Source organism: Cyprinodon variegatus, unplaced genomic scaffold (assembly GCF_000732505.1).
Source record: "Cyprinodon variegatus isolate N-32 unplaced genomic scaffold, C_variegatus-1.0 Scaffold7, whole genome shotgun sequence".
NCBI classification, from domain to species: Eukaryota; Metazoa; Chordata; class Actinopteri; order Cyprinodontiformes; family Cyprinodontidae; genus Cyprinodon; species Cyprinodon variegatus.
This window is the reverse complement of record NW_015150460.1, coordinates 810607-823395: the sequence shown is the minus strand read 5'-3', so window position 1 is coordinate 823395 and position 12789 is coordinate 810607. Positions and strand designations below refer to the sequence as shown.

The following is a 12789-nucleotide window of genomic DNA, read 5'->3' as shown; positions in this document are numbered from 1 at the left end:
GTGGAAAAAAAGCTTCACCTTTCTGATAGGGTTAATGTTAGCCTGCTTTTTCTAGTAAAAAAGCTCATTTAATGTGATCTCTGTCCTGTTGGAGCTAATTGGAAATGGTTATAAGAGCCAATTCAGAAACCAATTAAGGTTCTGAGCTATTGTAAACTGTGAGATGTTTCACTACCTTCGGAAAAACACGTTCCAAATATGTCAGAGTGGATCAAATAAGAAATAGTTCCAAAATGCTAGCGTATCTGAAATTTCCACACATAAATAAAACAGGGATACTTAAAGATTGATCCAGCTTCATAAACTAACAATAAATCTATTTAGGAGTCTTGATTAGGGCTAAAATCTGGAACAAAACAAAACAAAACTGTTAATCATGGTGGCAGCATAATGTAGTGGGATGATCGGCTGTTTGTGAGGCAATAATTAAACTTCACATCTAATAATTAATGATTTGGACACTGCTAATCATAAAAGCTTTGGTTCATATTAAGTCTATGTAATAACCAAAACCTCATTCATATTTAACAAAATTAAATAAACAATTTAAAACACCCTACATATTAATTTTATTAGAGGTCTGAAATATGAATTGATATTTTAGCAGAATCTTTGCTGATTTCTACAGGAGTGTGGTTGAGGTGTAACTTGCTAAAGGATTTTTTTTTATATATTAATGGGATGTAAATAATATGGATTTAATTCAAACCTGTGTTATCAATGTATTTTGTTTTCATTAACAGTAGTGTTATAATAACATTCAACCTCCATTGCCTCCATTCTGTTCCCAGCTGTGAAAAACATTGCAACCACATGCCCAATAAGCTTTTAAAAAATCTTTTCTTAAAAATGCATAAAAAAAAACATACTTGGGTCATATTTTTTGAAGTTTCATTTTGGAATTAAACATCAGAAGGAGAACCGAGGGGTGAGTTCTCATGTTTAGGGGATCAAAGAAAAGAGTGTGAGTGACTGAAAAAATGGGGATTTAAAATATAAAGATAAAAACCTTTAAAGACAAAACAAAGGAGTATTTGACAGCAAAGGAGAATAAAGACGGGCCTAATGGAAAGGTTACTACTTTAGCTTTGTAGTTCAGATACTTTTCTGATCAGAAAAAAAAAAAACGTTCTGAAAGGGCAGAAAACTAAATGTCAAAATTACTCAGTTTCTCACTCATGATTGTTAGAAATAGGGAAAAATACATCCATATATATGCGCCATCACACAACAAACATATTTCAAATAATAATCTGCATGTTTAATAAAGAATACACATTTAATGATAAAACTTTACTTAAACTCTATTCTAAAATAAAATAATCTAGAAAATAAACATAGTTATAGCATATTCTTTAAATCAGATGACATTCTGTTTATCTGTCGGGAACAGAGGTTTAAATATTCTTTGTTAAACATTTCCTAGATTCATTTCAGCTGGGGTTATAGATTCATCGTTTTCAGATATTGCACATTAATTGCACATGTTTCTAATAAACCAACTTCTAACAGTAGAGAGGATTTGAACCTGGAAGCTGCCTTACAGTAAATGAGACGCTGTTTGCTTTACTGTGTTTTCATTCACCTATCGACTCTGTATGAATAATTATGAACTGAACCAAATGTTTTATTGCTAAAACTACAAGATATAAAATATGCTCTTGCTACAGTAGAGAAGGTAAAAAACAGTTTATCGAAAAATGGGACGAGAAATCATACATATGAAACACAAGCACCAGAAATGAGGAGTTGATAGGAACACCATTTTACAAACGGTAGCTCTGGGGTACTGGCAGAAGCTGGACGGAAAGATTAAAAATTAAAATCAGGAAAAATGATCAAGGGTGAAGACGAGGAGAGGAGCTTTAAAAATCCACAACTGGAGAACAGAAAACTAGAAAAGGGAGTACAAAGTTAACTAGACAACTTAGCATGTTTTTTTCAAAGCACCAGTTTCACACCAAATTCTCTCTTTGCTCAGTAAGCGGTGGTTCACTGGAAGGGAGACTGAGGAGGTCAAGAGAGTCTTATTGTTGATTTCCTCCACTACAAAGAGATTTCCTTTGGGACCCTCGATGCGTACAGGTGATCTTTACGATCCATCGCTCAACGTTTCTACTTCTTCTTCTTCTGGAACAACCTGTGGATCACAAAAACAAAACAAAAAAGACGAGCTGAGAGCCACGACCTCACACTCATTCACAGAAATACATAATACCATCCTATGTTGTACTCTTGGATTCTGGTCGATTGAACAGGATTTTTGATCCGATCAGTATCAGCAACTCTACTCAGTTCCAAGCTCTCAAACTCAACCCTAGTTTCAAAAAACAGATGTGCCTCAGAGATTCAATAAAAATGACCACAGAGAACCTGGACTCATGCTGCCCCCCAGCATAGCGTGCATATCGTACAAACAATTGAGACATTGGAGTTAGTTGGGCAGAGTAATGCCCTGCAAGACAATTTCTGCCTGATTATTGTTTGAGGCATTAAAGAACTTTGAAACTTGGTGAACATTTGCCTGAAAATACCTTTAAAGTTTGAAGCTTTATTCCAGCTAACAACAGCATAATTGTTTAACTATTTCATATAGTCAAGATACCACCATAAGCATACAGTTAAGAGCTGTTTAATTGGAATTGAGTGTGATTGACCAACACGAGGTAGGATAAACCTATAAAATGGGAGGGCTGTTGTTCTGCTGGGTGATGAATATTTTATCCTATTCTTTGCTTTCTTTGATTTTAGTCCAAAACTGTCCCGTATTAAGCTCCTTCTACATCCGTTTTTGTTGGGAAGATATGCTTAGGATGGGTGGGATGGTGTGCTAAGGGTTATTTGCAGCTTTACTTTTCCTAAATGTAATTCAATTCAGTCTCATTTGATCATTTAAGCAGCTTCCTAGAGGGCTGCTGTATCCCTTTCATGGAATACCAACTTTAAAAAGGCTTCTTATGGCTTAAAAAAAAAAATAAAAAATAAAAAATACTTCTCATTTCTCTGCTATAAAGTTCAGATCTGCAGAGGGCTGGATTACTAGTTTTTCTGTTAACATAGTCAACAACCTAAGCTGTGGATCCCAAAAATTCAAAAGCTATGCATTCCTTTGCTATGCATATCCCTGCTATCTACCAGTCACATATGTATGTGAATTAAAAGATGAAAATTGTTGACAGAAAAACAGGAAGCTAAAGCGTTTACACAAAGCACGGCTGCAGCTTAGCTCAAAAGAAGAAAAAAAAAAACGTTTAAGATTTGAGTATTTGTTCTGGGAAGCTTTAGGGAAAATGGATGAGGTATTTAAAAAAAAAGAGGCTATCAACAGATTTAAAAACTGTCTTTATAAGGCTGGTCTGTTTACAGCAGCAACAGCTCCAGGAATCTGTTGCTCCTGATGTTCACATTTAACAACATAAAATGTTAAAACTATCGCCTGTCAGCGCTTTGAAAAATGCTTCATCTGCACAACTAAACATGCACATTTCTTATGCCCCTCATAATGAATTTGTCTGGAAAAACTCAAGATGTGCAAAATGTTTGATCTCTTTCAAGAAAAAGCAATGCTCTAACAGGAACACAAAGGTGAGCAAGGTAAAAGAGAACAATTTATGGAAATTAAAATGTCTTTGATCTAGTGTTTAACTAACTGTTTTGGTATATAAAAAAAAAACCTGACATGCTTTGGAGGGGCATTTGATTTCAAACTCTGTAAAAGCTGAAATCTCTTGAACAGACCATTACTTTAGTACATTTAAACTAGGAAGTGTTTCCAGAGCCGGATCAGATTATTCCTAAATTACCAGCCAACATTTGGAAAGCTGTCATTCTAAGACTTCCACAACTTTATTTAAATTTTTTAAAATAATGCCAGATAAGGCTGCTGGTACTCTAACCGTAAAGAATAGCAGGTGTGTTATTATATCCCACTAACTGCCCCCCACCCCTCACCCTTAAAGTAATGAAGCGCCTCACCTACGACATGTGATTTTGCTGAGCAGCCAGATTCTGTTGCTGCTGCTGCTGCATCAGGAGCTGCTGCTGCTGACGCCGCCGCGCCGTACGGAGCTTCTCGAAGCGAGCCTCCATCTCCTCGAGCACTTTGGGGGTGTAGCGGACCACCAGCTTCACGCTGTCTTTGGCCGCCTTCAGCAGCTCCACGGCTTTCTCGTGATGCTCTCCTTCTACACTCTGCAGGATGGGGTCACAGAGGACGGAATTTTAATATAGTTTTACAACTTCTTAATGTTGCCTTCATTTAAATACCTTATTATTATACAGGCTGAGGCAGAGTCACAGTTTCTTAATGAATTCTAGAGTAAGGAAGTTTCTTTTTCCCACCAGCGATGTGCACAGCATTTTGACCTTGATACAGTTTCTCTCCTAATTAGTGTTTTCGGACAGTTTTAATGCTTCATAAAAACATCTCCTCTTCCTATGCAGCATAATAACGAAAGGAGGGTCCGACCTACCACGCCGTTGACAGACAGCAGCTGATCCCCTCGTTTTAGGCCGCCGTGCCTTTCAGCCACACCTCCAGGAATGATGCGGGAGATGTATATAGGTGAGTTCTGCTCCTTGCCACCCATCACATTGAAGCCTAACCCTTCCTCTGTCTTGGGAAGCTCCACCACCCGTGGGTGAGAGTGACCTTCGCTGGCTGCGAAGGCTGCAACTGTGGCCTTTAGGAATAAGAGAAAAAGGTTAGATGCTATTTGGGAAAGATAGGTTAGCTTCAAGGAAGCGGTGTTCCTTAAATATTCTATTCTTTAAATTAAACATTAAAAATTAGATTTCTTTTCTTTTTTTTTTAAGGATTATGGCATTATTTAGCATCACTCGTCTGATGGGTCTTTAATCTTTTATTCTTAATATATACTTAACTAAAAATACAATTAAAAAGACATGAAAATGTCGAACTAAAATCTGTAAATGATTTATGATTTTCTAAAAATTTTCTAAACCACATTTTGTATGATGCTGCCCTCATAAGGCTCTTCAGCTTAATACTGCACATTAACAAACCTGATATACAGAATTAACAGCCATCTGTTTAAGTTACTGACATAAAAACATGGCTACTCAGTCATGCTTTTGTTTATCTTCATGATTAGATATGTTGCTTTCCTTTGTTAGATTGGACATACTCTGCTTTTTCTGCATCTTTTCTAACTTCAGAGGTGGCCCTACATCCACGATACAATCCCTCCCAACAGAGTGATGGAGGGAGATACTGTTGCACCGTTACTTTTATCTGTCTTGTTTTATTTACATATCAGTTCTACTAATCTCTCTGGGAGCAAACTATGCAGGAACTTATTGTAAGTATAGTTTAACTTATCTGTAAACACATGGTGTTGGTAATACATCTGTTCAAATGCATTAATCGCAAGAAATACTTTTGTTACAGCTGCATCTGTTTACATTTAATTATAATCATTCTAATTTATGACAACTGTGGCTTACAGCTAAAATGAATCTAAAATTCAGATTCTTAGAAAACTTCCTCTTGAATAAAAACAATGGAAAAATACAAACAGACCATTGGGTTTTTCAGAAAGCTTGACCCCAAACGTGAATTATAAAGTTGAGTGGAAGGAAAAAGTGTTAAGTATGGGCCCATCCCGGACCTCTTTATATCAGCATGGTCACATGCTGATGGTCGCCATCCACCAATAAATTAATACCAGTGTAACCTTTGTTAGAGGGTAATGTTTTTTCACATTACTATCTCTGTAAAGTAATAGGTTACTGGTTACTTTTTAGTTATTTTTGCCAAAACAAACATTTTAGGACAAGGCATTAAAAAATGAAGGTGCACAATAATTTTCCATGAAGAGCTAAATCACAAAATATGATTTAGAATAATTAAACAACAAAAACCTTTAAATGACACAAGTTCTCATTGTTAATTACTCATTTATTAGCTCCTGAGTGCGGCCACACAAGGTTTAATCAAGTTAAATTTCCATGAAATCAAACCTGACAGTTAATGCTATTTCAAAAATAACCTGAACGGTAATTACTGTCATGAACCGAGGACAGAGGGACCCGGTATTCAAGGAGAGATAGTCAGTAGGAAAGTTCAAAACGTTTATTAAATAAACAAACAAAACAAAAGTGGAGCTGTGGCTCCCGGACACTGCAGGAGCGGGGCGGGGCACCGCCCAATCACAGACACTCTGGTTTAACAGTCCAGTACTAGAATGTCCCCAAGTGCTGCAGTTCCAGAGGACATGCTGGAAGCCGATCCTGGTCAGGAATCCAGAACAGACAGGGACAGGATCCAGATCAGGCAGGAACAGAAACAGGTGGCAGGATCCAGACTCCCAGGCATCCACAGGCTCCCAGGAGGGTTCAGAGTCTGACAGGGCTCGAAAGCATGACCAGGTGGTCACGCACAGGAGCAGACAGGTACGGATGAGCAGACTCAGTGGAAGAGGGTAGCCGAGACAGGACGTGGAACCAGAACTTGATGCAGGACTTTAAACTGGTCTCCTCCCTGGAGCCAGGCTTACTGAGATAAAAACTGAACCTCCCCACATATAGAGCCAAAAACCCAGAGAACTCCGCAGGGGAGGAACAGTGGACGATCAGGAGATGAGACAAACACAAAACCCTCTTTCCACTGGCTGCCAAGATCCAGGACATGAACCAGGGCAAAAACTCAGACAGACTAACAGAAAGACAAGTTCAGCCTGAATGCTCAGGCTGAACTGACTATAAACCAGAGGAAACAAGTGAGCGGAATAAATTATAATTGAGGCAGGGAGGGAAAACGGCAGGTGAAAGGAATAACCAATTAAGGAGGAGCAAACAGGCCAGATCATGACAATTACTGCAAGTATAGCCACTTAAAAAGCCTTTAACCTATCGTTGTAGCCATCTTTTCATCTTCTTCTTCTTTTGTTTTTAAACTGTCTTGTTATAAAATAAGTCTTCTTAAAAACAAAATGGAGAAATTTGCCTTCATTTACGCTGTTGGCCTAGGAGTTCTTTTTCAAAACTGAAAGTTTGAAGTGTTTACCGCCTTAGGAAATGTAATAATATCACTAAAATTTAGATAGTAATGCATCTCAGTTACCGCCTAATTATATTATATTACAGTAACATATTAGTTTTGTAACATGTTCCCTGCAACAGTAATTAGTGCAGTTATTCATCCAAAGGAGCCCAAGTTAAATCCAAGTTATTAGACAAAACATTTAAATTAGGGCTGAAACTTTAACACGTTAATTTAAAATAATGAATATGTTTATTAAACATTTCAGGAATAAAAGGCGGTTTATTTGTTTTATCTATATATGGTTTTAAGTTAAAATATGATAAATAGAGATTATCAACAGACCCTTTAATTAACTCAGTTAAAAAATTTGAATCATGTCCCATCACTGATTTAAATGTTTTACAGAACAATGACATTTCTCTATCAATAATCCATTGTAATCGTAAGAAAAATAAAGGATATAAATAAATCACTGCTGAATAAATCTTATGGATATAAAAGCATTTTCTTTATTTAGATCATGTGTTAAACTTTATGCACCCTTGTCTCTAAAAACTATAAACCTATTTAAAGATATGATGTTCTTTGGATAGGCAGATGAGGAATTACATTTCATCACAACAACAAACAAAAAGAAACAAAAACATATATGTTTGCCTGCTTGGTTTCAATACTATAAAAATGCTCAGATGCTCCATAGGGTACCTAGCATTTTTGCTCCCCTTTAAAAGGAGATTTTTTTTTCTCTGCACTTAAACTCTTTGAATAGTAGGTGGCAATCTAAGGAATGACATCCAGAAATAGTTTGTCTTGTATTCACTTCATTGACATGAATACAAGGAAACAACTATTTGTAGCTGCTAACTTTTTAGTTGCAAATATTCATGAAGAGGTTATGAAAACAATCCAAATGAAGTGCAATTTGTGAGGTTACCGTTTTATATTTGCAAAGATGCTTATGACAAAAAGACAGGATTTAGTCAGTGACGAGGATTTTTATATTCTACATGAGAAGTTTCTGGCTCTCAGCACACATGGATTAGCACATCTAAGTTCAGGACGAAGAAGCTGCCAGACAGCTCTCCCCTCGTTATCTCCACCAGCTGTGGGGTTTCTTTGAACCGCAAGCCTTTCACTTTCAGAACAAAGCGGCATGGAGCTTTTTAGCCAAGCTTAGGAAAGCTAATGGTGGAAATACAGTGAAAGAGGCACTCCTTTCCCACTGTTTTTCTTTCTTTTTTTTTCAGTGGTTAAGTCAGCACCATTTATCACAGCAGACACAGATCATTACAACAACAAAAAAAACATAAAAGGAGAACTGTGTGAAATTTTTGCAGATGTGCATCTCTGTTTCCGACAGCGGATAAGTAGGACGTTGAGGTATTACATCATGCCAATCTTTACTCATACATCCTTTTCCAAACTTTGCAAATCCAAATTAATTTAAAGTTAAACTGTTTTCCTAAATGACTACACTTTTCTTCCCTGCATGATGATCTATTAAAGATTTAAACTGCCTCTCCTTCCCATTTCATCTGCTTTCTTTGCCCTTTCTCCCTTTACATCTCCTCTTTCGCCCTCCGTGTCCCACCGTGAAGGCAGCTTCTCAGCATGCATACCGTCGCCTCCCAGAACTCGCAGCGCATCGACCTTCACAACTTTATCTGGTTTTTTGCAAACAAAAACATAATCTGGCAGATGGCCGGCGCCTCTTGTTCACAGAGGGGATTTTAAATTAAAGGCTTGCTGGAGGATAGACTCCCTAAACTGTACGAGGATGGCTTAACTCGCAGAGAGCCGCTTTATTCTCAGATCATGTCTAAGAAAAAGAAAAAAAATAAATATGAGTTATTGAGTCAAAGATAACTGCGCTCGCCAAGCACGAGACTTTACTGCCAGGAGAGATTTGCTATGTTGTTTTCGAAGTTAAATTGAAACGAAGTTGGCCAATGAAGGCTTTTTTTCCCCTTTGTTTTTGCAATTTAATTTCAATCAACAATTACATTTTATGATGCATTTAAAATGGCTTTTTAATTGGATGTTTCTAGATGGTTGCTGTTCTTTGGCTCATTCAACCCAGCTCCACAGGCCTGTAATTGTTTCTGTAACTTTTTGGTACAAATGTCCTTTTCTAAGTAAATAAATTAGCTATACAGGGTATCTTTTTCTCTCTCTGCCAAGAAAAATATGTTTGTAGTGCAATTTGTTCGTCTGAGAGCAACATTACTCTACATTACACGTGATTGCTAGAGGATGGAAGGGGGAATATGTTGGTCCCACTTTTATTTAACCAGGATTTTTCCACAAAAGCTGTTCCAGTGCTAAACCAAGGCTGGAGCTAAAGCCAGTCTCTAATTAGTTCATTATAGAAATAGGGAAAAGGGAAATTGTTGAAAGTGTTGTGTCTAAAACAGAAGCTAAGCTCAATATTAAGTTAAAAGTAACTTGTCAATCCCAGTCAGAATGGGATGTGTATTCACACTGCAAAAAGCATCTAGAAATAATTTAAAATGTCTTAAATTAAATGTATCTACCCTTAATTTGAGTAGGTAAATAAGATTTATTGCCAATGGGATGAGGATATTTACTCTTAAAATAAAATAATTAGATAATATGCACATGAAATAAGACAATGAATTTGTTTTTTCTTATTTTAAATGTGAATTGTCTTATTCCATTGGCAGAGTGTCTCACTTACCCCCTAAATTCAAGAAAAAATGACTTATGTAGATTTTGATTTTTTCCAGTGCAGTTTGTTGATTTTATCTGCTCAGATCTTAATCTCTACTTAACTTTACCAGCCAACAGCTATCTAAACCTTTTCTAACCGTTTCTAAATCTTTTTTTTTAGAATTTAAACGTTGTTCCATCTATGAAAAAGTAGAATTTCGAATCTATCTGATTTAATGATGCATAGCATTGATGCTAAAACAGTAATGACTGAAACCCTTTAACTAACTAATCTAACGTTTAACCAACTAAATAAAATGTGATAATAAGGAAATTATACATATATCTATATATTTTCTACAATATGCCATATCTGCTATAAAAAATAGAATCACCTTTGCATTATTAGATACAGTATTAGTTATTATCCCTAATAAATAAAGTGTTTGGCTTTTACTGCTGCTGGTGTGCAGCCTTTCTACCCTCCCCCTGACCACTGTCCCTTATGTCACCATGAGCACATTAGCCAAATGGGGCAGAGATGCCTCAAGGGGTCTTACTTAAATTGTGCAGACCTATCCTCCTTGCAGATTAAATGTGTCAGAGTTCAGTATAACAACTTGTGGATGTGAATTAACATTTGTGTTACCAAAATATCCTCAATAAAAGGGGGAAAAATGCAACACTACAATTTAAAGACCATTCACATGTAAAAAAAAAATGATTTGTGAAAATATCAAGCCCGTTTCCTTTAAGGATATAAGGTTAAGTAATGACCACAGGATATCAGAAGGTGAATGTTAGGCATGTTTGTGTTGAATGAGAAAATAACTCAAAGGAAACTGGGAACAGGGATACTCCATTAGATCAGTCTGTGAAGGCTCAGAACAGAGGACCCCGTTTTCAAAGCGTACAGATTTCTGAAAAACATTTATTAAGCCAACAGATCTGCAGTGAACAGCGAGCGCCTCATGCTCATGCTACGTTTAGATTGCACGCAGAAGAAGCGGCAAAAACATGCGTGCTGCTTCATTTTTAATGCTTGGACAAGTTTAGTTCTCATGCACGGCTGAAGCATCTTTGCTGCTCTAGCTGCGTGGTAGGAAATTGGGTCTGATGTTCGTTGGGCGGAGATACCCTACTCTGGTGCGGGTGATCAACAAAAGCACAAACGCGCATCTCACAACCCTTCCTGGTAAACAGGTTAAAATTCAGTCGTGTTTAACATGAAAAACCTGTGCTTTAGTTAGCAAAAACACAGAAGTTAAGTGTTTTTTGCTGTTTTTTTTTGGTTTTCTCTTTATCTTTTACGCACGATTGTCTTATTTTTTGAAATATGTTATGTTTTTCCTCAGGATATGACAAGCTACAAAAAAATTGATAAAAACTTTAATCTAATGCAAACCTTTTCTCATTAGTAGCAACTTTAAGTACCGGGTACATACAGTAAGCTGCAAACTCTTACACCTGAAGCAATGCAATCGCATTTATAGTTAAAGAACACTCTACTTGTGGAGTATGCTTGGATATCCCTCCTAAACAGAATTGGTGGATTTTGGTTATTCTGTAGTAGAATAACCGTTAAGCAGAAATTGTATGTACATTGTTGTTTTGGAGGAATTTTAGATTTTTTCACTTAATTACGTTGATTCACTCTCTCCTACTGGTGTAAATGTGAAATTTAATGAACGAAAAAGCTTTTGAGTTTCTCTGATTTCTTTAAGTTTTGTACCAGTTTTAACTGCATTCATACTCAGGCACACACTTTCTTTGTTTTTGCCATTCCACTCTGTTCACTCCTTCCACCCACTTATCATGATGTGATGAAGAGGAGTAGACTCAGCTGGACACTGAACTGATGAGGGACACAGCGAATGGTCACAATCATGCAACTTAAATGAGATTTTCTTACAATTTTTTACATAAAATCAAAGACATCTTTATCTCTTTTCAATAAAGTCTCAATCTGTATCAGATCTGTAACCTTAGAAACGATATTAAACAAATAAATAAGGGGCTTGAAAATGAGATGACCATTATGTGAATGAGAGAGATTTGAAAATGCAAAGAAAATAATTGTTATTAGATAAAGGTTTTGAGATTCAATCTATAATCTAAATTATTTTAAAGGTAGTTTCACTGTCATATTGCCCTATGATTTGAGATAATCTGTTTTTATTGTTGGTGGAGGAGGCTTGTGTTGGTGTGCGCATGCATTTGTGTAGTGGGTGCTCTAGATTCACAACCCACACGCCTCTCATCCATGTAGTCATCAAATCAGCAGCATTTTAGTGCTCTTTTTTTCCAGCTCAACAGACTATTTAGTCTCTGAATGAAAAAGCTTTTATATATTTTTTTTATCCTTCATGTGTTTTTTTCTTCTTCCACATTTCAGTGATTGCTGATACCGCTTGTTTATTCTTTTAGCCAGTTATCCCAAATGTTTTGACTGGAATCTGACCTGCCCAACCAACCAGCCTGTCTGCTTCATATTCAGCCAGCAGTCCTTATTCCCCAGTGCCCTTCCCTCAGAGCTCCAATCTACAGCCAAAAGCTCTCTTCAATAGTCTGCCGTCGCTTGTCTTTATCTTTCACCTCATGAACATTCAAGCACATTTTGAGTTATTGTAGCAAATCTGTTATTGACTGGAAGCATGTGGGCTGAATTTGGATGATACATTTCTAAACTGAGTGTCATGAAAGGTAATCAATCATTTCAAACATACTGTATCCTTATGTATAAAAAATTTAATGCAATTCAATTTAGTTTGAAAAAGCTGGGATAATCGCTTATGGAAATCCTGTCTATTATCTTACATTTAGCATGATATTACCAATAGAACATTTTCAGGATTGTAACACCAATAGGGATGTCCTGTTCTGATAGTAATATTGGTCCAATATTGGCAAAAAAAAAAACAACAAAAACAAATCATATTTAATTGGCCAGCATCTAAAACGTACGATGGTTTCAAGCTGATAGAAATGCTTTGCTTCTGTTAAATGTTGCTATAACCAGTGTTGTAGTACTCGAGATCGGTCTTGGTCTCAAGACCGGTCTAGAGACCCTTTTTTGATGGTCTCGTCTTGGACTTGACCGCATTTGGTCTCGG

At 36.7% G+C, this 12789-nt stretch overlaps 1 protein-coding gene across 2 annotated transcripts in view; it reads right to left on the bottom strand.

The window, feature by feature from the left end:
* Positions 1 to 1943: 1943 nt before the first annotated feature.
* Positions 1944 to 12789, bottom strand: part of lin7a (lin-7 homolog A (C. elegans)) — a 44539-nt gene continuing 33693 nt past the window's right edge. Inside the window, exons 4-6 of one of the 2 annotated variants that reach the window (XM_015375559.1) lie at positions 4473 to 4682; positions 3976 to 4191; positions 1944 to 2140 (exon numbers count right to left, since the gene is read on the bottom strand). In XM_015375559.1, the coding sequence (XP_015231045.1) occupies positions 3976 to 4191; positions 4473 to 4682 (426 nt within the window). In that variant the 3' untranslated portion in view covers positions 1944 to 2140. The remainder of the gene's footprint in view (positions 2141 to 3975; positions 4192 to 4472; positions 4683 to 12789) is intronic. The other variant, XM_015375551.1, reaches the window with a different exon arrangement.